Source organism: Phalangium opilio, unplaced genomic scaffold, assembly GCF_054372755.1.
Source record: "Phalangium opilio isolate 3A_F unplaced genomic scaffold, DU_Popi_V2 ptg000017l_1, whole genome shotgun sequence".
NCBI classification, from domain to species: domain Eukaryota; kingdom Metazoa; phylum Arthropoda; class Arachnida; order Opiliones; family Phalangiidae; genus Phalangium; species Phalangium opilio.
The window spans coordinates 10,744,109-10,767,594 of record NW_028324151.1 but is presented as its reverse complement, the minus strand read 5'-3'; the positions used below and the strand labels follow the sequence as shown (position 1 = coordinate 10,767,594).

General features: G+C 37.2%; 3 protein-coding genes across 12 annotated transcripts; all 3 read right to left on the bottom strand.

Moving 5' to 3' along the window:
- Window positions 1-1,956: 1,956 nt before the first annotated feature.
- Window positions 1,957-11,690, bottom strand: LOC149703723 (uncharacterized). 2 transcript variants are annotated; one of them, XM_089866969.1, is made up of 6 exons: window positions 11,463-11,690; window positions 11,005-11,132; window positions 10,058-10,169; window positions 9,834-9,956; window positions 2,344-2,426; window positions 1,957-2,265 (listed from the first exon to the last, which is right to left on the bottom strand). In XM_089866969.1, the coding sequence occupies exons 1-6, from the start codon at window positions 11,647-11,649 to the stop codon at window positions 2,230-2,232; spliced, it is 669 nt and encodes a 222-aa protein (XP_089723095.1). In that variant the 5' UTR covers window positions 11,650-11,690; the 3' UTR covers window positions 1,957-2,229. The 2 variants fall into 2 exon arrangements, with proteins under 2 accessions (XP_089723095.1, XP_089723096.1); XM_089866970.1 differs by lacking the exon at window positions 9,834-9,956 and having other exon boundaries at window positions 11,463-11,668.
- Window positions 11,691-13,250: 1,560 nt separating this feature from the next.
- Window positions 13,251-22,632, bottom strand: LOC149703721 (protein kinase C eta type-like). 8 transcript variants are annotated; one of them, XR_016381930.1, is made up of 6 exons: window positions 22,426-22,629; window positions 20,050-20,212; window positions 18,934-19,039; window positions 16,176-16,287; window positions 15,387-15,638; window positions 13,251-15,318 (listed from the first exon to the last, which is right to left on the bottom strand). XR_016381930.1 is itself a non-coding variant. In XM_089866980.1 (6 exons), the coding sequence occupies exons 2-5, from the start codon at window positions 20,142-20,144 to the stop codon at window positions 15,553-15,555; spliced, it is 399 nt and encodes a 132-aa protein (XP_089723106.1). In that variant the 5' UTR covers window positions 20,145-20,212; window positions 22,426-22,629; the 3' UTR covers window positions 13,251-15,452; window positions 15,535-15,552. The 8 variants fall into 8 exon arrangements, 7 of the variants coding, with proteins under 7 accessions (XP_089723106.1, XP_089723105.1, XP_089723102.1 ...); XM_089866980.1 differs by having other exon boundaries at window positions 13,251-15,452; window positions 15,535-15,638; XM_089866976.1 differs by lacking the exons at window positions 13,251-15,318; window positions 15,387-15,638 and adding exons at window positions 15,654-16,074; window positions 20,693-20,995 and having other exon boundaries at window positions 22,426-22,632.
- LOC149703722 (uncharacterized) lies at window positions 16,296-18,911 on the bottom strand. Of its 2 annotated transcripts, XM_089866982.1 has the most exons (3): window positions 18,287-18,911; window positions 17,581-18,192; window positions 16,296-17,250 (listed from the first exon to the last, which is right to left on the bottom strand). In XM_089866982.1, exons 2-3 carry the CDS (start codon window positions 17,765-17,767, stop codon window positions 17,084-17,086), a joined length of 354 nt encoding a protein of 117 aa, XP_089723108.1. In that variant the 5' UTR covers window positions 17,768-18,192; window positions 18,287-18,911; the 3' UTR covers window positions 16,296-17,083. The 2 variants fall into 2 exon arrangements, with proteins under 2 accessions (XP_089723108.1, XP_089723107.1); XM_089866981.1 differs by having other exon boundaries at window positions 17,581-18,911.
- Window positions 22,633-23,486: the final 854 nt, after the last annotated feature.

The window sequence follows — 23,486 nt, the reverse complement described above, 5'->3', positions numbered from 1 at the left end:
AGTGTGGAAATCCCTTCGTAGGCAAAAGCTTAGATTATTATTATTATTAAACCCTATTTAGCGCCATCGTGTTGGCCTAATTTTGCATACATATTGCCAAAGTTATTTTAAACTTTCTTTCTCATAAATAAAATTTGCAATTGAAACATAAAATGTTTATATAGAGTTAATATTTAATAATTATTGTTTCGAAATTGTTGCTAAAATAATAGTTCGCGTAGATGACTGAACTAGGTTAGCGATCATGGGTAATTGAACTAGGTTAGTGATCAAGGGTAAGTTTCCTCTGTGAAAACGAAGGGAAAGCTATTTGAGTTGGACTGGACGTTGATTTTCATGTCAACCAGTCAGGATTGAAACTTTAAATAATGGACACTCAAAACCCTTAGACTTAAAAGAAGCGCCTGCTTTTCTCTCCTAAGGTTTAAAACGCTAATTTCTAAACAACTTTAATTAATATTAAGACTGAAGTACCAGATATTAATAAAAACTGTCTTTGCAGACAAAGACTTGAAAAAGTAAGAGATAAGTTTATAAATTGCCTGAAGTTCAGATATAAAAATTTTGACTTTTGAAGACATGATTATAAAACATTTAATATTTGAAAAAAAATCTTATCTTAGTTTTTTTCACCAAAATTTAATTTGCCGAAAATAGTTTTCAACATTATTTAAACAAGTATTTTGCTTTTAATAATAGTTCTAGAAAAAAATGGCATTTCCCAGAACATTGTAAGGGATTATGGATACTAGCTTTAAACCAGTGTTTTTTTACTAAGAAGTGCTCTTAAGAAGTTCAAATACTCGGATATCTGAAAAATTGAACTTGATGAATTTAAATTTTGATATTTTAATATTGAAAATATTGCGAAGCGGAAAATAACATAGGCCGTTTGACTGTGATATAGTTATTAAAGTCGAAAAGATCTGTACCTTGATCTTGATGTTTTGAGAGCTGTACAACACGTTCATGTTTGGTACTTCGAAAACTTGAAATTAACGAACACGTTTTGTTAGGTCTCAATACTAAATTTATTTTATCAGCTTTCAACGATTTTTAGTACATTTTCTTCTCCTTGAAGAGCCAAATACTCAAACCCAACTGTATATTTTTAATAGAAAGTAAAATGCACATGCGTAATGTTTTTAAAACGATGCAGATATTTCATAATGAAATATTTTTACTAAAGGTATTTTGGTGAAAAAAACTAAGATAAGATTTTTTTTCAAATATTAAATGTTTTATAATCATGTCTTCAAAAGTCAAAATTTTAATATCTGTACTTCAGGCAATTAATTTATAAACTCATCTCTTACTTTTCCAAGTCTTTGTCTGCAAAGACAGTTTTTATTAATTTCAGCAGAAGTGGTATGATACTAGAAGTATTGAGCTAACCAAATTCTTCACTCTGCATTAGTGAAAAGACTTGATAAAACACACACGGTTGGCCCTCTAGTGGCGGTTTCAGAATTTCCCCTCCAAAACGTGAGACGCTCGCGGTGGTAGACGGCCGAACTAGATTCAAGGAGCCACGCCGGTGTTTCTCCGCTTTAGGTTGAGGGGAAGGGGGTACGAAATGTTTTTGGAACTCGACCAATTTTTTTCTCAGTAGTGTAGGCGCGATGGAAGCGGCATAAAATCCTCAAATTTGTTCACTAATGCCAGGATCTATTACCAATGCTAGAGCCCTTCACTTCTACTCTCATACCACTTCTGATTTCAGGTATGACTTTATGTATTAAAAAGGTTAACGAAGTGCAAACATAAGTCTCGCGGGCGGGCGCTTTTGACGCACTTATGACACTGTAATCATACAGTACTTAAAATGAAGTTCGTTACAAAACTAGTTTCAACAACTTGCTTGTGAAGGGATTCAAGTAGTCGAATATGAACTAGGCGTAATCCATAAAGTTTGAAATGTTTTGCTTAAAAAAAAAACACGTAAAAACACGTAAATTATTCATAACAAATCGCAAATTTTAATTTTATAGCAGATTTATAAAAGGAAAGTATAGCAGACGACGGTCGTTTTAAGTAAATTCGTATAAAACTTTCATTTTTACTTATTAACTCGCTTATAAATTAATTATTTAATAAAAATGTCAGCGAAAAAAAAAACGTAAGTTGTAAATAGTTTTTTTTTGTATTTCCTTAGTTCAGAAGTAAATGAAATACAAAAAAGCTGGCTTCTGCAGATTAGATGAGTTTGGAATTGATTAGGTCGATGCCTTAATGCATTTTATTTGCAGAATCATTAACAGAACTCTGAAAATAATGAAATTAGTGAGAAAAAAACAGAGGATTGAATCTATGGCGCTATTAATATTTTAAAAACTTTAATACCCTTATATCGCTTTCATCCATAAAAGAACTGCAGTTGTGCGGTACATGCTTCTCACAACTTTTGTGTACATTTTTATGGCACACTAAACAAGATAAACGATTTTTAGGTTAAATGTTAATTGGGCCCGTTTTTACTGATGAAGTTTTACAACAGACTTAAGGAAATTATAGAGAAGTGTCTCCAAATGTTTTCGAAGATTGCGACACGGAAAATATGACACATCATTCCGTGTAATTTTCTTGGATTTCGAAGAACGTTATTTGTAAAAAAAATTTATTGGATATTTATTTCAATCCTGTGACCAACAAGGTCACTATAGTCTAGACCCATAGAGACAGTGAAATTTTTGGTAGGACAATAAACTATTAAAACTCCCACGTGGCATACACGCATAATATATTTTACCAAATTGGTCTATGAACTATACACTTGATTTCTTGATCCGGAATTAAAATTTTACCTGAAAATTTACTGATTTTGTTTTCAAATCTCACGGCACATTAAGGTGTCGCGATATAGTTTGGGAAACACTATTGAGCTAGTTGATACATGGTATTTTAATCTCCCCGTCTCTACTTTGTAAGAATGAGACTTATCGATGTTAGAGAATCTTGACCTTCATAATAAGACATTAAACCAAATTTAATGGGTTCCCTTCCATTGTTCTGAAATCCTATTCAGCCGAACGCAAAATAAAACGAATCCATTCAACCAGAACTTCGCACCTTGAGCGGTTTAGAAAAATTGCAAGGACTTAATGATTAAGGAACAGTGCCTAGATATCGTGGATTGAATAAAAACATTTAAACGCAGGGACGCAGTGATATTGTTATTGAATCATAAAGGATTATATAGCTTTAAGGGTTATGTAAAATAACCCGTACTTTGAAACTAGATCGTACGGGGAACCAAACCCGACCCGGGAAGTCGGGGATCCCGGTATTTTCCAACCCAACCAGACCCGGCCAGTCACTTTTGAAGTCGGGTTGAAAAAATCGGGGTGGGCCCGGAGTAAAGGGTATGGTAATTTTTGGCTGTCGCGCTTTGTGATAGTGCAGAGAGGGACAGGAGTATGATGGGGGCGAGCTAGAATATTTAATTTTTTCGTCTCGAGGCTTCTAAGCCACTAGAACACTGATAAATTTCGGCAATTTTATGCATTAATTGTGTGTTAAGTTGCTAGGAATTGATTTCAAAATTGAAAAAGTGGTAGAAGAGTTTCACGAGTACCAGAAACCTCATTCAGCCACTGCCCAAGACATGGACAAGAACAATTTGGAAACTTTACAGATTGAAGTTGTGCCTGTTCTGGTACAATCAGTTACCACAATCCCTTTCACGACGATCTATCAGATAGCAATGATATGGCAGATTCACCTATTACTGGATTCACTAAAGCAGTCATAACTTGGAACTAAATTACTGAAAATAATCTGGGAGCACGGCAGTGCTCCCCGCCAAGTCGAGCACTGACATCCTTTTCTCGAAGCAACTCACGGCACTTTTAAGTTCACGGTAACTTCGTGATGGGTATAGGTAAAAGTCTGAAATTTTGCTTTCCGCGAGGACTGTCAATCCTAGCAATACTTTCCAAATTTCAATTTCCTACCCTATATACTTTTCGAAATATCGCACGTGAAATTTACCTTGTTTTGTCACTCACTCACACACTCACCGATCATCAAAATTTTAAGGTACTTCCAGGGGAGATGGAAACTAAAAATTAATGATTTAGTTTTAATTTATTTTATAAAGCACAGAAAAATTAAAACATCCCGAAATTTTTATAAAATTGTTCTTTAGTTCTTGATTTTAAAACAAGATGGCGTTGTCGTCTTTTCAACAGAAATAGTGTGGGTTCTTGATTAAAGCATGGACTAAGCAATATTGCTTTGTCCATGATTAAAGGACGTAACTGTCCAAAGTTAACCGAAAGTACAAATACATATTAAAGCTAATAGCAGTAGTAGTTTAAAAGAAATGTGTCGTAACTGATGCTACATTCTTATATTATAAAAAGCGTACAATCTTTTTTGCATATTCTCTGGGGGTCGAAAGGGGTAATTCAGCGTAAATATGGACAAACGTCAGCAATTATATTGGCAAACGAAGTACAACGAGAGGGTATTGTTTTAATTTAACTACTGAAGTATACGAGAGGGTCTACAAAAAGAAGTGAGATCCTATAAAAACATTAACATGTACAAAAATGGGCCAAGACTCGCCTCGTGCCCACTCCACCGTAAAATGTTCTGAGATCCCATGTAGAGCCAAGTCTGTCATTTTATGTTATAAATTAAGTCATTTTCCTAATTAATAACCAATATTCTTTTACTCTTTTTTAAAGCCCCGGTTTCATGAGAGCGAGATTCTAAGCAATTTTCGAGAGCAAGAGCTAGTTTCCAAACAGCGATATAGCTTCAAGATTTTAGCGAGACTTAGTTCAAGCAGGGAGGAAGGATGTAGAGGAGGGGCCAAAGGTATTACGGAGAGGTCTCCAGTTAGCGGTCTGGAGAGAGAGATCTACCCGAGGCCGACTAGTAGCTACTACGCATCAGCGGTGCGCAAGTACATCATCACTGACGTTAGAGAGAGAAAAAAAAACAAGTTTCAAATTTCTAAGCCTAACGACTCGCGCCGTCGCGACTCACGCGAGAGTAAATTTTAGCGGCCGACGGTCCGGAGAAAAAAATCGCGCATGCGCCTGAAAAAAAAAAAGAGCCTTGGTTAGGTCTCAGAGCTCTAACCCGGAATCTGCGAGAATTCTCTCTCTTTTTACAACGTGCGTAGACCACTCCTTTACAACATTCCTCCTCCCTGGTTCAAGTTCTCGCTTGTACTTTTTCAAGAAGTGATATCTAGTTTATTAGGGAGAAGGTATAAATTTGTTACATTTCCAGCTTTACCTCCAGTCCAAACGTAGGTCCGGAGTTAATACCCGCCTCTAAATTACAATCAGCATCTCATTGGTTCTTGAAAACTCACGACAGCGCGAAGCGAATGATGAAAATTACGTATTTTCCGACTGAGGAGAGGCGAAATAGCCCGGTCTCCTTTTACGTCCCCCCTTGTATTTTGAAAGGGGGACCGGGACTATAGCGCGCGAATACTTAGGCAACTTATACCTTCTCCCTAATAAACTAGATATCACTTCCTGACGAAGAAGTGAGACGATCCAGAAAACGTTTCTAGTAGGGATGTCAACTTCCCAGAAAAAAACCGGTTTTCGGTTAACCGGTATATTTAAATGGCCGGTTTAACCGATTCAAAAAACTGGCCAAAATAACCGGTTTTTCAAAAAACCGGTTTTTAACCGGTCGTTTATGATAAATGTTGATAAATGCAATACTCCAACATAAACTCAAAGACCAAATACTAGTACCGAGTAGTTAGTACCAATAGGTGTTAAGTAATGCCGTTTTCCATTGGCATTCTAGAATAGGGCAATGAAAAATTACTCGATAGATGGAGTAATTTTCTTGGAGTGAGAACGAAAGTTCCTTTAAAATAGCTTTATACGCATCTATGTCTCCTTTGATATTGCTCCATGGTGGTAGATTGTTAGCAGCCAACCGAAGCTAAGTAACATTAAGTGACAAAAAGGGAAAACTTTTAATTTTGTGAATTAAAAAAAACCGATTCGGTTTTCGGTTTTTATTTTAAAAAACCGATTAAAACCGAAGAATTAAAAAACCGGAAAAAACCGGTGCTCCGGAATTGAAAAAACCGGTTTTCGGTTAAACCGGGCGGTTTTTGACATCCCTAGTTTCTAGCAGCAGACTAAGTGTAAAACAAGTTATCTTACTGGCGGAGTGTATGAGCCAATCATCGTTTGGACTAACACGTCACACAACATACAGAGAAGCTTCATCACTGGGGTCAATGGCGGCGCCCATATAAGTTAATTAATGGTATTTAATTGAAAAGCTGGAATCGTAATTAAAAAATAAAACCCGGATCTTTGCACTTGGGCTACTTATAAATATATCAAGGAGAAAAAAGTAGGTTTGTCTATTCCTTTAACAAAAAGCGCGTGACAATTTTTATTCAGTTTTATTGGCTGATTAACTTCAGCCAAGTTGTGACGTAGAGGAATGTTATAAAAATCGCTGAAGCGAGAGCGAAGAAATCAAAACCAGACAGACGTTTCCGATATCCTAAAATCGATCTCGCACTAGGCTCTTTCTCGCTATTGTCTCAAAGTTCTCGCAAACATGAAAACAGGCGAGAGAAATTCTCGCGCGATTTTTTCTGATTTTGTTCTCGCAAATCGCTGTCTTTTTCTCGTAAATCGCTCTCATGAAAACGGGGCTTAAGATGAGACTAGAAGTACTGAGCTAACCAAATTCTTCACTTGGCGAAAGTGAATATTCTTGATAACACACCAACGGTTGGCCCTATGGTAGCGGTTTCTGAATTTTCCCTCCAAAACGTGAGACGCTCGACGGCCGAACTAGATTCAGGCACCCGCGTCCGTGTTCCGCGGCTTTAGGTTGAGGCATGAGTTAATAATATCAGAAGTAATATAAGAAACTTCCCTACGGGAGGGAAGTATACAAGACGCCATAGTCGTAACGTTAAAACAAGCGATACATCCTCGAACCGCCAAATACCATATTTAGACACTATTGCGCATGGACAAGGTACGGTAGATCTTAGTCCTTTGATATGGTCGTTGGAAAGGGAAAGAGGAAAAAGAGCTGTGTAGTCTGCTAAGCCGTCTGTCGTAAGAATAGAGGATTCTTATTTTTACTAATAAATATTCACCAACGGTTATTTCGAAAAGAAAATCTAGTTTTTTGTGAAGCCAAGAGGGTGAAAATGTTGAATACAAGAATACAATTTCGAGATAGATAATAACACCATATTAAAATCTATCTATGTACAGTGTTAGGCATATACCTTGGCAAGGTAAGGGTTTAAATCAAATTTTATGCAAAGATCTATGAAAATCCTATAATCTAGTCACTCCTTGATTATTAATGATTGATTATCATCAAAATCTAAAAATGCAGCATGAATTACTTCTTTGGAAATGCTTAAAATTAAAATGAGCAGAAGAAAATAGGGGAAGTACGTATTCTTAGCTATTTCGCGAGACGTCACTTTATCGGTTTTTTGCGCCACTGAATATCCGCTTTTTTGGCGGGAAACCGCGGATGAATACAAGAAACTATTTTCTTCGAAGCTTCGTCTGCTATCCAGCTGAATGCTGATTTTGTTATGGTACCTGACTTCTTGAGTTTACTATGGCCGAGGCTTAACGAGTCACTCGAATTTGGTGAAAATTCTACTTGAATACCTTTAGTTTTGCCTTTAAAACTTGTCTGGCTTTTCTTGTCACTAGTTTCACGATATACTAAATTACACTGGACAGAACTATCCATTTTTAACTCTTAATTGAACGATAACTTTCAATGTAAATCTACCCGGGCGAAAGAAGGACGGAAATCGTCGTCTATACTCTGTAGTTCGGTTTCTCACGGTATGGTGGCGCACCTTCAAAAATTTCTATCGGTTCTCTGCCTATCTCTGATTGGCCAATTTAAAGCGATAGCTTGTTTCTGGGAGAGAAGGACGACTTCCACTAGCTAAAGGTACGAATACGTACTTCCCCTATTTTCTTCTGCAATGAGTCTGTGAGATTGACTAACTTAAGCAGCCGACGCAATCGCGAGATCAGAGAATGTATTCCTACGCTCTACGCACCGCGGCCCTATTTTTTGTAACTTTGTTTACGACCAGGGTGGGAAATAAGGATTTTTTTAAAACTGGACATTGGGCCAGCAACCCCCCTGGCCTGGAATAAATAAACTGGTCCATGACCATTGACCAGGGCGCGTCGTCTGCTAAACTTTAGAAGTGGATAATTAAAATAGTTGAGATAATGTCTGGACTCTGGTTACCCTTGAATTTTCTTAGTGGTCCCGTGGACCACTGACCCCCCTCCGATTTAATTTATAAACTGGTTCAGGCAATATTTAAACTGATCATTTGCCCTGTGCCACCGCCTTATTTCCCACGCTGTTTACGACCGTCTAAGTGCGCGGGGACATTCGCGGGACGAGGATGTATCGGCAAAAGTTCGCCTTTGTACACTTTCCTCCCGTAGGGAGGTTCTTATATTACTTTTGATAATATGTTAGCTCCCTATAAGTTACTCAGGCTCCATAGGCGTAATGTATCCAGCGATTTCTTCCCATTTCGCCCGCGCGGGAAAAAAATCCGAATGTTGCGCTCCCTCTTGTCGAAAAAAAATCCCGCTCGCACGGCTCCTCGGCTCGAGTCGTCGACTGCATTTTCACCAAGAGAGTGTTTTAGTCGTTAATGTTTACGTTTTAACAATTTAACATGCAGGAACTCAATGCAATTTGCCGATATTGATAAAGAATGCTAAAGATATGAGTTGTTATTGTGACTTGAAACCAGAAAATTATACAACTGAGCTAAATCCAATCCACTGATCTCTTAACTGCTTTCTTAACCGAGGCTACTGAGCGAAATACTCGGCTGCTTAAATAGCTCCGATATCATTGGCTAGCTTCCACTACACGCGCTTCCGGGGAAAAACCGGAAAGAAGAGTAAATAAGATTTTCGTTCACGTGGCGGCCGCAGAGCGTCGCATATAATTGGGAAGCCGGCGGCGCGGGAGAAAACGCTGGAGTATAAAAATGAATTGCCTGAGTAACTTATAGGGAGCTAACATATTATTAACTCATGGTTGAGAAGGGGGTAGGAAATTTTTTGGAACTCGACCAATTATGCATAACTCACCATATAAACTTGTTTGTACGCATGACTCTTCCTATAAACTTGAACATATCCCCTCGACCATAAATGATTTAGTGAATATCCCTTCAATTAATTTAAAATCGGCAACGATTTAGTGAATATCCCCTCGAATTCCTTTTAATATGACTTACCTGCGATTGCCAAGTCACGATATTTTTGATACGAACAAAGATGTATAATAATGTTAGAGTCAAATACTATTGGTTATTAAATAGGAAAAGCACTTAATATATAACATAATTGTTCAATTGGCGATTGAATGAGAAGAAAATGACAGACTTGGCTCTACATGGGATCTCAGAACGTTTTACGGCGGAGTGGGCACGAGGCGAGGCTTGGCCCATTTTTGTACATGTTAATGTTTTTGATAGGATCGGTTTTAGCTGATAAAAGAAAAATGTAATCAGTATGAAACCTTAAAAAATTTGTTCGTTAATAATATAAGTTTTTAAAATTTCAAAACTGATGAGGTATATAGCGACCAAAATATAATTTCTACACTTTTTTCACGTCTTTGCTCACAAAGACAAATTTTATTAATAACGGTATTCTTAATTGAAAGAAGGAAAGGCAGGAATTTGAACTAGAAATTGTAATATAAAATTCCTTCGAAAACTAAGAATCGTATTGTTATTTAGACACGTCGTCACCAATTTCTCTGTTATAAAAATACTGTACTATAATTTTCAGTTTTACCTCTCCAAGTGACGTATGTCACGGAGTAGTGCTTTTCTCGACGTATGTGCCTGTGTGTCTGTCTGATTGAAGGTCTTTTAATTTTAAACCACACCAAAGGGGCCCAGATTTTAGTTCTGTGTACTTTTCAAAACCGAAAACACAATTTAAAAAAGATTTCACCCAATCAACAATCCATCTAGGAAAGCGTTAGGTGCAAAAACCTAAACAAATGTCACTCTCACCTTCGCATTGTAAACCTTGATGAAAAAGGCCGAAAATCATAGTACCACAGTGATCGCAGAAAGTTGGCATGTAGTAATGGTGAGGCGTTAATTTATGGTGGATGTCTGGCAACTAAAAAAAACCGGTAGAAATATGAGCATAAAAGTAGAAATACGTTTTATAATAGGAAGAATGAAATGGAAAGAGTAAATTTTGAAATAACAAGGCATCATGTGTTCCCCTCATTTTATTGCGATAGTTTTGGTAAGGTTAGGTTTGGTTAACGGTCTCCAAAGAAGGCAGCGGTGGGTGGGTAAAAGTTTTTTTTAAATATTTCACTAACAACACATCCAAAGATGGGGTGGAACTGGACACTAAGTCCTAGTTTTACGCGAGATTGCAGCATCAATTCCCTGAAGTGCTAGTTTCCGTACTTAAAACGAACTAAGTTTTTTTAGAACGCCTCTACTTGGTCATGTGCATCTGACGTCTTTCAAATTGTTTATACCCAGAACCCCACCCACGGCTGCCATCTTTGGTATCTCTTTAGATTAGGTTTCTGTTTAGGTTAGGGTCAATGGGGGTCAGTTTGCCGTCTTCTAGTTGACAGTTTTAAATTGATTTAAACTAATATAACATCATTAAAATCAGTAAGTCAACTTCGAACAAATAATCCGTTATTTTTACTTGGTATTTAGTATTCCCCTGTAACTAGTCTCTTATGAAGTATAAACAGCATGCTTTCTAATGAAACTTCACGTGATGTTGATGTGAATTCACTAAAGCATGGGTTAAAGATCCAAATGGTGTTTTTTTTCTGAGCGTTAGGCTTAGAAATTCAAATTTCGAAAACTTTAATAAGGTAATGGATAATTCATTGTAAGTTTACTTAAGGATTTTTATTGTATTCATTAGGCTGCGTTAAAGCTCAGATTAATACTGGATATGAAAGGCAAGCAAAACTGACCGTTTTCAAATAGTATCGCCATGTGGCGCCCTCAGACGGCAGAACGTATAACTTTGTCACCCCATGCAGACAACGCAGTTTTGAATTGTACCGGCAAGGCCCGCGAAACGTAGACGGGTTTATCGCGTCTTTAAAATTAAGTTAATGACATTAGATTTTTTTTCAAAAGTGACTAGCAAAACGTTGTTCTTACGGAAGCAGAAGTTAATGACTTCTTATCCTGGATAATAAGTCATTAACTTCTGACGGAAGTTTTAATAATAGTTAGCGCGTTGGGATTACATTGAAATGTAACCAATTACAAATTAATTTTTAAATTTACCAGAATTTACCTATAACACCTTTTCCCAAAACGATAATTCTGGTATAAATATTGCTTTTAATTGCAAATTAATTTGTCATTGTTGTATCAAATTTATAGTATAAACAAAAGTTTTCATAAAAAACTAAAAATTTACCTAAATTAGTGTCAAAAATGTGGTGCCCAGCCATCCTGGTACCAGATTGAGAAGTGAAAGGGTTGATATAAAGTAGCCAAGTCTTAAATAAAGCAGAGTAATAATAGACGTGTTTACTATTTGGGGTGACTTTTTTCCAAGTTTCGACTATAGGGGCGCTAGAGATGCCGATGCCGTTTTCAAACATGCCTCCCTATTTCCTTTCATATCCAGGGGTTATTAATCTGAAGTTAAAGAGCCTACTCGTTCTCGATGTGTGACGTAGTCCAGGAGAGGTTCTGTAACGGCCGTGTCTGTGTGTCTGTCTGTCTGTGTGTCTGTGTGTCTGTCCGTTGTTACACCCACGTGACCGCGTTCGCAGTTTGCGTATCGGAGCAAACGTGTTCGCCATTTCCGAACTGCTTTCACAGTCACGGAAATGGCTCCTCTACTTGAGTTCTCACACCACCATCTTCTGGTCTTTGTCCATCCCACACGGACACCAGTCTGTTCTTACTGGCTTCTAATCACCACCATCTTCTGTTCTTTGTCAATCCCACATTGACACCAGTCTGCACTTACACTGGCTTCTAACACCACCATCCACTGGTCTTCCGTCTATTCCACATAGACACCAATCTGTATCATTGGCTCCTACTCCATTATCATCGTTTGGTTTTAGGATATACGCGGCGATCAGCTAGGGTTACGAGAAACGTCTAGCCTCCCTAAGGTGGGATCGCCACCAAAGGTTTTCGCAATTGCGCTTTTTCCTTACTATTATAATGGAAACGAATCGTATATATACCCCAAATTTGAAAAAAGCGGGCAAGAGGGGTACCCTTCACTTTAAACGTCAATATTAGCAAAGTTTAAGAAGATAATAGGTATAACTTTATTTTAAACGATTTAACTATTATTAATGTTAATTATTGCAGATTAAAATAATTAAAAATAATTATATTTATTTAAATATTAAAGATAAACCTCTCGTGCAAAGAGAGAGATTATCATTGCCTCCTATATCTACCAAGGCCCGTGCATGCGATATATTTCCTTCATTGCCTCCTATATCTATCAAGGCCCGTGCATTGTGATATATTTCATTCATTGCCTCCTATATCTATCAAGGCCCGTGCATTGTGATATATTTCATTCATTGCCTCCTATATCTATCAAGGCCCGTGCATTGCGATATATTTTTCAAAACAACAACAAAAATGGGAAACCCCAACTCAAGAACGTAATAACGTTTTCATTGGATACTTAAGTTTATATAATCTTCTTGACACGGAGAGGTAATATTTTGGTTTTCTCAACTTGAAAACGGGGCTTAAGATGAGACTAGAAGTACTGAGCTAACCAAATTCTTCACTTGGCGAAAGTGAATATTCTTGATAACACACCAACGGTTGGCCCTATGGTAGCGGTTTCTGAATTTTCCCTCCAAAACGTGAGACGCTCGACGGCCGAACTAGATTCAGGCACCCGCGTCCGTGTTCCGCGGCTTTAGGTTGAGGCATGAGTTAATAATATCAGAAGTAATATAAGAAACTTCCCTACGGGAGGGAAGTATACAAGACGCCATAGTCGTAACGTTAAAACAAGCGATACATCCTCGAACCGCCAAATACCATATTTAGACACTATTGCGCATGGACAAGGTACGGTAGATCTTAGTCCTTTGATATGGTCGTTGGAAAGGGAAAGAGGAAAAAGAGCTGTGTAGTCTGCTAAGCCGTCTGTCGTAAGAATAGAGGATTCTTATTTTTACTAATAAATATTCACCAACGGTTATTTCGAAAAGAAAATCTAGTTTTTTGTGAAGCCAAGAGGGTGAAAATGTTGAATACAAGAATACAATTTCGAGATAGATAATAACACCATATTAAAATCTATCTATGTACAGTGTTAGGCATATACCTTGGCAAGGTAAGGGTTTAAATCAAATTTTATGCAAAGATCTATGAAAATCCTATAATCTAGTCACTCCTTGATTATTAATGATTGATTATCATCAAAATCTAAAAATGCAGCATGAATTACTTCTTTGGAAATGCTTAAAATTAAAATGAGCAGAAGAAAATAGGGGAAGTACGTATTCTTAGCTATTTCGCGAGACGTCACTTTATCGGTTTTTTGCGCCACTGAATATCCGCTTTTTTGGCGGGAAACCGCGGATGAATACAAGAAACTATTTTCTTCGAAGCTTCGTCTGCTATCCAGCTGAATGCTGATTTTGTTATGGTACCTGACTTCTTGAGTTTACTATGGCCGAGGCTTAACGAGTCACTCGAATTTGGTGAAAATTCTACTTGAATACCTTTAGTTTTGCCTTTAAAACTTGTCTGGCTTTTCTTGTCACTAGTTTCACGATATACTAAATTACACTGGACAGAACTATCCATTTTTAACTCTTAATTGAACGATAACTTTCAATGTAAATCTACCCGGGCGAAAGAAGGACGGAAATCGTCGTCTATACTCTGTAGTTCGGTTTCTCACGGTATGGTGGCGCACCTTCAAAAATTTCTATCGGTTCTCTGCCTATCTCTGATTGGCCAATTTAAAGCGATAGCTTGTTTCTGGGAGAGAAGGACGACTTCCACTAGCTAAAGGTACGAATACGTACTTCCCCTATTTTCTTCTGCAATGAGTCTGTGAGATTGACTAACTTAAGCAGCCGACGCAATCGCGAGATCAGAGAATGTATTCCTACGCTCTACGCACCGCGGCCCTATTTTTTGTAACTTTGTTTACGACCAGGGTGGGAAATAAGGATTTTTTTAAAACTGGACATTGGGCCAGCAACCCCCCTGGCCTGGAATAAATAAACTGGTCCATGACCATTGACCAGGGCGCGTCGTCTGCTAAACTTTAGAAGTGGATAATTAAAATAGTTGAGATAATGTCTGGACTCTGGTTACCCTTGAATTTTCTTAGTGGTCCCGTGGACCACTGACCCCCCTCCGATTTAATTTATAAACTGGTTCAGGCAATATTTAAACTGATCATTTGCCCTGTGCCACCGCCTTATTTCCCACGCTGTTTACGACCGTCTAAGTGCGCGGGGACATTCGCGGGACGAGGATGTATCGGCAAAAGTTCGCCTTTGTACACTTTCCTCCCGTAGGGAGGTTCTTATATTACTTTTGATAATATGTTAGCTCCCTATAAGTTACTCAGGCTCCATAGGCGTAATGTATCCAGCGATTTCTTCCCATTTCGCCCGCGCGGGAAAAAAATCCGAATGTTGCGCTCCCTCTTGTCGAAAAAAAATCCCGCTCGCACGGCTCCTCGGCTCGAGTCGTCGACTGCATTTTCACCAAGAGAGTGTTTTAGTCGTTAATGTTTACGTTTTAACAATTTAACATGCAGGAACTCAATGCAATTTGCCGATATTGATAAAGAATGCTAAAGATATGAGTTGTTATTGTGACTTGAAACCAGAAAATTATACAACTGAGCTAAATCCAATCCACTGATCTCTTAACTGCTTTCTTAACCGAGGCTACTGAGCGAAATACTCGGCTGCTTAAATAGCTCCGATATCATTGGCTAGCTTCCACTACACGCGCTTCCGGGGAAAAACCGGAAAGAAGAGTAAATAAGATTTTCGTTCACGTGGCGGCCGCAGAGCGTCGCATATAATTGGGAAGCCGGCGGCGCGGGAGAAAACGCTGGAGTATAAAAATGAATTGCCTGAGTAACTTATAGGGAGCTAACATATTATTAACTCATGGTTGAGAAGGGGGTAGGAAATTTTTTGGAACTCGACCAATTATGCATAACTCACCATATAAACTTGTTTGTACGCATGACTCTTCCTATAAACTTGAACATATCCCCTCGACCATAAATGATTTAGTGAATATCCCTTCAATTAATTTAAAATCGGCAACGATTTAGTGAATATCCCCTCGAATTCCTTTTAATATGACTTACCTGCGATTGCCAAGTCACGATATTTTTGATACGAACAAAGATGTATAATAATGTTAGAGTCAAATACTATTGGTTATTAAATAGGAAAAGCACTTAATATATAACATAATTGTTCAATTGGCGATTGAATGAGAAGAAAATGACAGACTTGGCTCTACATGGGATCTCAGAACGTTTTACGGCGGAGTGGGCACGAGGCGAGGCTTGGCCCATTTTTGTACATGTTAATGTTTTTGATAGGATCGGTTTTAGCTGATAAAAGAAAAATGTAATCAGTATGAAACCTTAAAAAATTTGTTCGTTAATAATATAAGTTTTTAAAATTTCAAAACTGATGAGGTATATAGCGACCAAAATATAATTTCTACACTTTTTTCACGTCTTTGCTCACAAAGACAAATTTTATTAATAACGGTATTCTTAATTGAAAGAAGGAAAGGCAGGAATTTGAACTAGAAATTGTAATATAAAATTCCTTCGAAAACTAAGAATCGTATTGTTATTTAGACACGTCGTCACCAATTTCTCTGTTATAAAAATACTGTACTATAATTTTCAGTTTTACCTCTCCAAGTGACGTATGTCACGGAGTAGTGCTTTTCTCGACGTATGTGCCTGTGTGTCTGTCTGATTGAAGGTCTTTTAATTTTAAACCACACCAAAGGGGCCCAGATTTTAGTTCTGTGTACTTTTCAAAACCGAAAACACAATTTAAAAAAGATTTCACCCAATCAACAATCCATCTAGGAAAGCGTTAGGTGCAAAAACCTAAACAAATGTCACTCTCACCTTCGCATTGTAAACCTTGATGAAAAAGGCCGAAAATCATAGTACCACAGTGATCGCAGAAAGTTGGCATGTAGTAATGGTGAGGCGTTAATTTATGGTGGATGTCTGGCAACTAAAAAAAACCGGTAGAAATATGAGCATAAAAGTAGAAATACGTTTTATAATAGGAAGAATGAAATGGAAAGAGTAAATTTTGAAATAACAAGGCATCATGTGTTCCCCTCATTTTATTGCGATAGTTTTGGTAAGGTTAGGTTTGGTTAACGGTCTCCAAAGAAGGCAGCGGTGGGTGGGTAAAAGTTTTTTTTAAATATTTCACTAACAACACATCCAAAGATGGGGTGGAACTGGACACTAAGTCCTAGTTTTACGCGAGATTGCAGCATCAATTCCCTGAAGTGCTAGTTTCCGTACTTAAAACGAACTAAGTTTTTTTAGAACGCCTCTACTTGGTCATGTGCATCTGACGTCTTTCAAATTGTTTATACCCAGAACCCCACCCACGGCTGCCATCTTTGGTATCTCTTTAGATTAGGTTTCTGTTTAGGTTAGGGTCAATGGGGGTCAGTTTGCCGTCTTCTAGTTGACAGTTTTAAATTGATTTAAACTAATATAACATCATTAAAATCAGTAAGTCAACTTCGAACAAATAATCCGTTATTTTTACTTGGTATTTAGTATTCCCCTGTAACTAGTCTCTTATGAAGTATAAACAGCATGCTTTCTAATGAAACTTCACGTGATGTTGATGTGAATTCACTAAAGCATGGGTTAAAGATCCAAATGGTGTTTTTTTTCTGAGCGTTAGGCTTAGAAATTCAAATTTCGAAAACTTTAATAAGGTAATGGATAATTCATTGTAAGTTTACTTAAGGATTTTTATTGTATTCATTAGGCTGCGTTAAAGCTCAGATTAATACTGGATATGAAAGGCAAGCAAAACTGACCGTTTTCAAATAGTATCGCCATGTGGCGCCCTCAGACGGCAGAACGTATAACTTTGTCACCCCATGCAGACAACGCAGTTTTGAATTGTACCGGCAAGGCCCGCGAAACGTAGACGGGTTTATCGCGTCTTTAAAATTAAGTTAATGACATTAGATTTTTTTTCAAAAGTGACTAGCAAAACGTTGTTCTTACGGAAGCAGAAGTTAATGACTTCTTATCCTGGATAATAAGTCATTAACTTCTGACGGAAGTTTTAATAATAGTTAGCGCGTTGGGATTACATTGAAATGTAACCAATTACAAATTAATTTTTAAATTTACCAGAATTTACCTATAACACCTTTTCCCAAAACGATAATTCTGGTATAAATATTGCTTTTAATTGCAAATTAATTTGTCATTGTTGTATCAAATTTATAGTATAAACAAAAGTTTTCATAAAAAACTAAAAATTTACCTAAATTAGTGTCAAAAATGTGGTGCCCAGCCATCCTGGTACCAGATTGAGAAGTGAAAGGGTTGATATAAAGTAGCCAAGTCTTAAATAAAGCAGAGTAATAATAGACGTGTTTACTATTTGGGGTGACTTTTTTCCAAGTTTCGACTATAGGGGCGCTAGAGATGCCGATGCCGTTTTCAAACATGCCTCCCTATTTCCTTTCATATCCAGGGGTTATTAATCTGAAGTTAAAGAGCCTACTCGTTCTCGATGTGTGAAGACATTAAACAAGTTGAGAAAACCAAAATATTACCTCTCCGTGTCAAGAAGATTATATAAACTTAAGTATCCAATGAAAACGTTATTACGTTCTTGAGTTGGGGTTTCCCATTTTTGTTGTTGTTTTGAAAAATATATCGCAATGCACGGGCCTTGATAGATATAGGAGGCAATGAATGAAATATATCACAATGCACGGGCCTTGATAGATATAGGAGGCAATGAATGAAATATATCACAATGCACGGGCCTTGATAGATATAGGAGGCAATGAAGGAAATATATCGCATGCACGGGCCTTGGTAGATATAGGAGGCAATGATAATCTCTCTCTTTGCACGAGAGGTTTATCTTTAATATTTAAATAAATATAATTATTTTTAATTATTTTAATCTGCAATAATTAACATTAATAATAGTTAAATCGTTTAAAATAAAGTTATACCTATTATCTTCTTAAACTTTGCTAATATTGACGTTTAAAGTGAAGGGTACCCCTCTTGCCCGCTTTTTTCAAATTTGGGGTATATATACGATTCGTTTCCATTATAATAGTAAGGAAAAAGCGCAATTGCGAAAACCTTTGGTGGCGATCCCACCTTAGGGAGGCTAGACGTTTCTCGTAACCCTAGCTGATCGCCGCGTATATCCTAAAACCAAACGATGATAATGGAGTAGGAGCCAATGATACAGATTGGTGTCTATGTGGAATAGACGGAAGACCAGTGGATGGTGGTGTTAGAAGCCAGTGTAAGTGCAGACTGGTGTCAATGTGGGATTGACAAAGAACAGAAGATGGTGGTGATTAGAAGCCAGTAAGAACAGACTGGTGTCCGTGTGGGATGGACAAAGACCAGAAGATGGTGGTGTGAGAACTCAAGTAGAGGAGCCATTTCCGTGACTGTGAAAGCAGTTCGGAAATGGCGAACACGTTTGCTCCGATACGCAAACTGCGAACGCGGTCACGTGGGTGTAACAACGGACAGACACACAGACACACAGACAGACAGACACACAGACACGGCCGTTACAGAACCTCTCCTGGACTACGTCACACGGAGAGGTAAAAATTCGCGTTTTAAATAAAAATACCTTATCCGAAATGAAGTCCGTTATATACTGGCATTTTGATACAACTGACTCGTGACATCGTTTATGAACCGTACACCCGCATTCTTTGCAATAATTAGCTAAACACCTATAAGAACACAAAATAACACACAATAAATAGAATTCTTTTTGAAATTCTTCGGTAACACAACGCCATTATCTTATTCATTGAATTTCATTCTTGTTTTTATATCCTCAATACACCTAAAAATAAATTCATTCTAAATTTACAACGGCCATACGAAATTCTAAACCGGGCTACTCCCATAATAACCCGTTACTGTAAACTAAACCTAGGCTTAAGACTATAGTAAAAAAAGAGACGAATGTTTTCGGCCAATGAAAAAATGTCACCTTTGAGTTTGTATTTCTGTTCACGAGATGACGCTCGCTTTATTTTCCATCTGGGGAATTTACAAGAATAGGACCCACCTCTCGGATTTTTTTCTGGTTTGGTTTTATTGATAGATTATGAGGTGAAAAAAATTATGCCGTAAAAATTTTTTACCGGAAATGATTAGTTAAAAAGTTATAGCAAAAAGAAAATTGGCATATATTAGCGTATGTGGAGGGTGCCGGCGAAGCCGGGAGCCGATAAAACGTGTACCGCGCATGCGCGCTTGTATACAAAAGCTAGAGATAAATATTACGCCGAGCATTGCAGGTTTTAGCGTGGTTTTATTTATTTTTTTTTTTTTTGGTAATGAATAGGAAAAACGTTATAGCGAAAAGAAAATTTTGGAAAAGGCGCACAATTGAAACGTGTAATGAGCAATAAAAGTTTCTGTAACCAAACCTAACCTAACCTAATCCGCCTAATCTAAGCAAACCTAACCTAACCTAACCTAACCTGACCTGACCTATTGTAATGTAGGATTGTTAATCAAATTTTATTTAAACAATTAATTTAACCAAAATTTTAAATGATTTAAAAAACGAAATTTACTGCCTGTGGGAAGTGCCTGGCCTATCCATATCGTGTCTCTAGTTTTTGTATACAAGGGCGCATAATTTTTTTCGCCTCATAATCTATCAAAAAAACCAAACCAGAACAAAATCCGAGAGGTGGGTCCTATTCTTGGAAATAGCCTAACTTACCAAATAAACTCTCCGCAGTGAGAGCAAAATGTGGGCTGCCACAAAATAGTCTCCGCAAACATGTGGCCCTTAATTTGATGGATCCTTTGACTCATATTGCCACGTCTGTTTTTAAAAATTCAGTCTTCCTTTCAATTGTAGGTACTACTTTGGAGCTTCGATTCTGCAAGTTACCAAATTAACGTATTCAACTGTGGTTTAACGTTAACTTGTTCTGAATTTTTCAGAGTTGTAGGCCTATTGGAATGTAGCTAACTAAGCTACTCCGTGCTGCTGGTTTCGAGCCTCAAATTTCTATGGCGAGCCGTAACTACTTTAAAATTTAGTTCCTAATTTGCAATGGTATTCCATTATACTTTCAATTACTATCCTTAGGAATGATAAAACCCTATTAATTCGTAAATATTACAGATAGACTTTTATTTGACTATAATTACACTCGAATCCTATTATCACTAATTGAAAGTACTTTCGTGCACTGACAATCGCATTTATAATACAAACCAAGAGTATTTTTCTTTACCCAAAAGTAAAAGTGAGACTAAAACTTCAAGAATAATTTTTCATTTTTTTCTTTACCCAAAAGTGGAAATAAAATTTCAACCAATCAAATGTGGGCTTACAGAAAGGATATAATCCTTACCAATAAAAAACCAGAATAATTTCCTTTTTCGCGGGTAACTGCAACGTCTCAATATTCAGCAGTTGTTTTAGATGGTAACTCCTGAACTTTAACTTAATCTAGAAGCTTACCGCCCACAGATTGAAGTTCGATAACCTTGGTCTCGAGCTTTTTGCCGAGGCTCGAAAACTTGTCGAGCCTCTCAAAGGTTTCTTATCGAGCTTTCGAGTCTTATCGAGGCATAGAAAACTTAATAGTCTCTGGACCAATACCAAGAAGAAATCTACTATAGTAAATACCTTCTTGCCAATACCCATGAAATATCTGCATGAAAATGTTTTTTTTTTTTTTTATTTGAAAGATTTTGACAAATTTTAAATACACTAAACCTTGTCTCTATATAGGCAAGAAGGAATTTATATAAGAAGGCCTAAAATAACGTCCGGTGCGCGCGTGATAGCCGACAATCCCCCCTTCAAGGGTGGGGGGGAGGGTGGAAACGGAGGCGGGACATAATACTTTATCTTACTCTATGTTTTCCAAATTCCACCATCTTTTACCTTGGTTTGGTTTTTGAAACTCACGAAATCATAAGTATAGTACACTTGATTCGATTTAGAAGTAGTTATAGAAAGAACGATTTTAACGTAGAGACACATATTAAATATCTATCAAGATAGGTTCAAAACCTTTAACTAACTTGTTCATGGCAATTAAAAACAACCGTCGTACCGTTTCAGAAGTTCCGCAGGGAGGCGGGCAGCCTCTATTTTCTGTTTTCTTTTGCTAGAGGTTTGTTTTTTCTCATTTGCGTCTGTCTGACCTATCCCCACGGGATCCAATAGAAAAGCGCAGAGAAATGACGGGCATGAAAGGGGTGGGGCTTACTTGTCCACTAACACCGGCGTAAGAGTAGAAGCGTAAAATCCCGTAACTTAGGTCTTCTTATATAAATCTCTTCTTGATACAGGTTATGGTTCTAGAGTAGGACGTTCTTAACAAACTTAATGGTTAGAGAAGAATGTCAGTAAGCCATTGTTACTGACATTCCGTAATGAGATGTGACCGCGCATAAAGAACAAAAACTCCGGTAAAATTTATGGACGCTCGAACATATAATTGAGCTTAGTTGTCTAGATATTAGGTTTTTACCATATTCTCATATAATGCCGTTATACTGTCAATAGCGACCCAGTGCTGAAGTATATCAGTTCAAGGAAACTTAAGATGGCTATTCTGACGTTCTCAGGTCCAATATGAGTTCTTAGGATTATCAGAAATTTATCCTATATTTAATGAAGTGGTTTGTTACATTTTATGTTTTGTTCATAATGCACAGTCACAACTCGTCACCCAAGTTGAGCAACTGTATTTTTGATATCAGTAACATTAGGGAAATTAAGGTTTGCTGTAGTTGCTCTCAAGATTAGGAAGAGGGAACCAATGCCAATTAAACCTGTAAATAATGTCCTATTCTAGAGCCGAAATATCAAAGCTTTACTTATAACCCCCAATTAAGGATCTTTAATTTAATTTAATTAGAAAGGTGCAAAAAATTATTTCTATTTACACCCAAATGTGTTTAGTGTCTACATAGTGAATTCTTAGCGGTTTCGAGACCCTTAAATCACTTGGGAAACGCCGGGTATCTTAGCTAATGTATATTAAAGATACAACAAATCCAGGAATAAGGTTGGAAGGTAAGAGCGCGGTTATCTTTGTCAGCCCAAAATTAAAAACTGTCATATACTTACTTGTACAGAACTGAATTGACGAATACCACGATTTAAGGACAATATTAGTGACTTAGTTTAAAAGGCGAAAACCATACACACGTTATGGATATTAAAAGCTAAAACTTAATTTAACTAATTAGTCTAAAGTCTAAAGAATTGCACATGCTAGAAAAGAGCAGCTCTAAAATCCACACATGCACTTCGAAGCCCTTAAGTAGAAAATAAAACTGAATATTGTTATCAAAAGACTTCAAAATAATCTTTTAATTTTATCGCGTAACCCTAGGCCTATGTTCAAGAGAGTACGAAACAACTTTTCAATCTACGGTAAGTATAAATTGAGATAAGGATTTTTCACTGGAAATATAATAACTGAAATAGGGATAGCGGGATAAGTAAACGATGATACTTAATTATTGCCAAGACCATCGTTTAATATGTAATCCTAACAAAAAAAATAAGGCCTGTAAAAATATGCCAAGCTTCGATTTGGAACGACTAAACCGTAAATGTTATGAGATCCCAAGTGTACATAGGATGCCATGTTTCCATGTTAATGTTCTGTTAGGATATCCTTTCTTTTTGAAGGTAGACTTCGTTTTTGTATCTGGTATTGTTTCTTATACCAGCGCCATCTAATTTATAAAGTCAGATCTAAAAAACCGTTTTATAGGAATTTCAGTATTTTTCATTTATTCCCTAAGTTTCCTTATAGAATAAATGCTTCGTAAATCCCAAATGTTAAGCTATCAATGATAGTAGTACCTTAGAAATTAAGAGTGGGGGGGGGGAATCCACAATATGTATGATTACCCATAGGCGTTAAAAGCCAATGGGTACATTTTATTTTTCAAAAAAGTCATACCAAAAGTGTACAGGTTAAAAAGTACACTTCATCAACAATTCCCAGCCTTTGGCTGTAGACGACCTGTAAACTGAGAAGCAAACTACCCTCCGCTCAACCGCATACAGGAACTAACCAATGAGGGAAGAGCTTCTTGACATCATAGATTTATAGAAGGAAGTACATGATGCTGGCGATCGAAACGAAATTTTTTGTACTAGAGCTAGCATCTGCT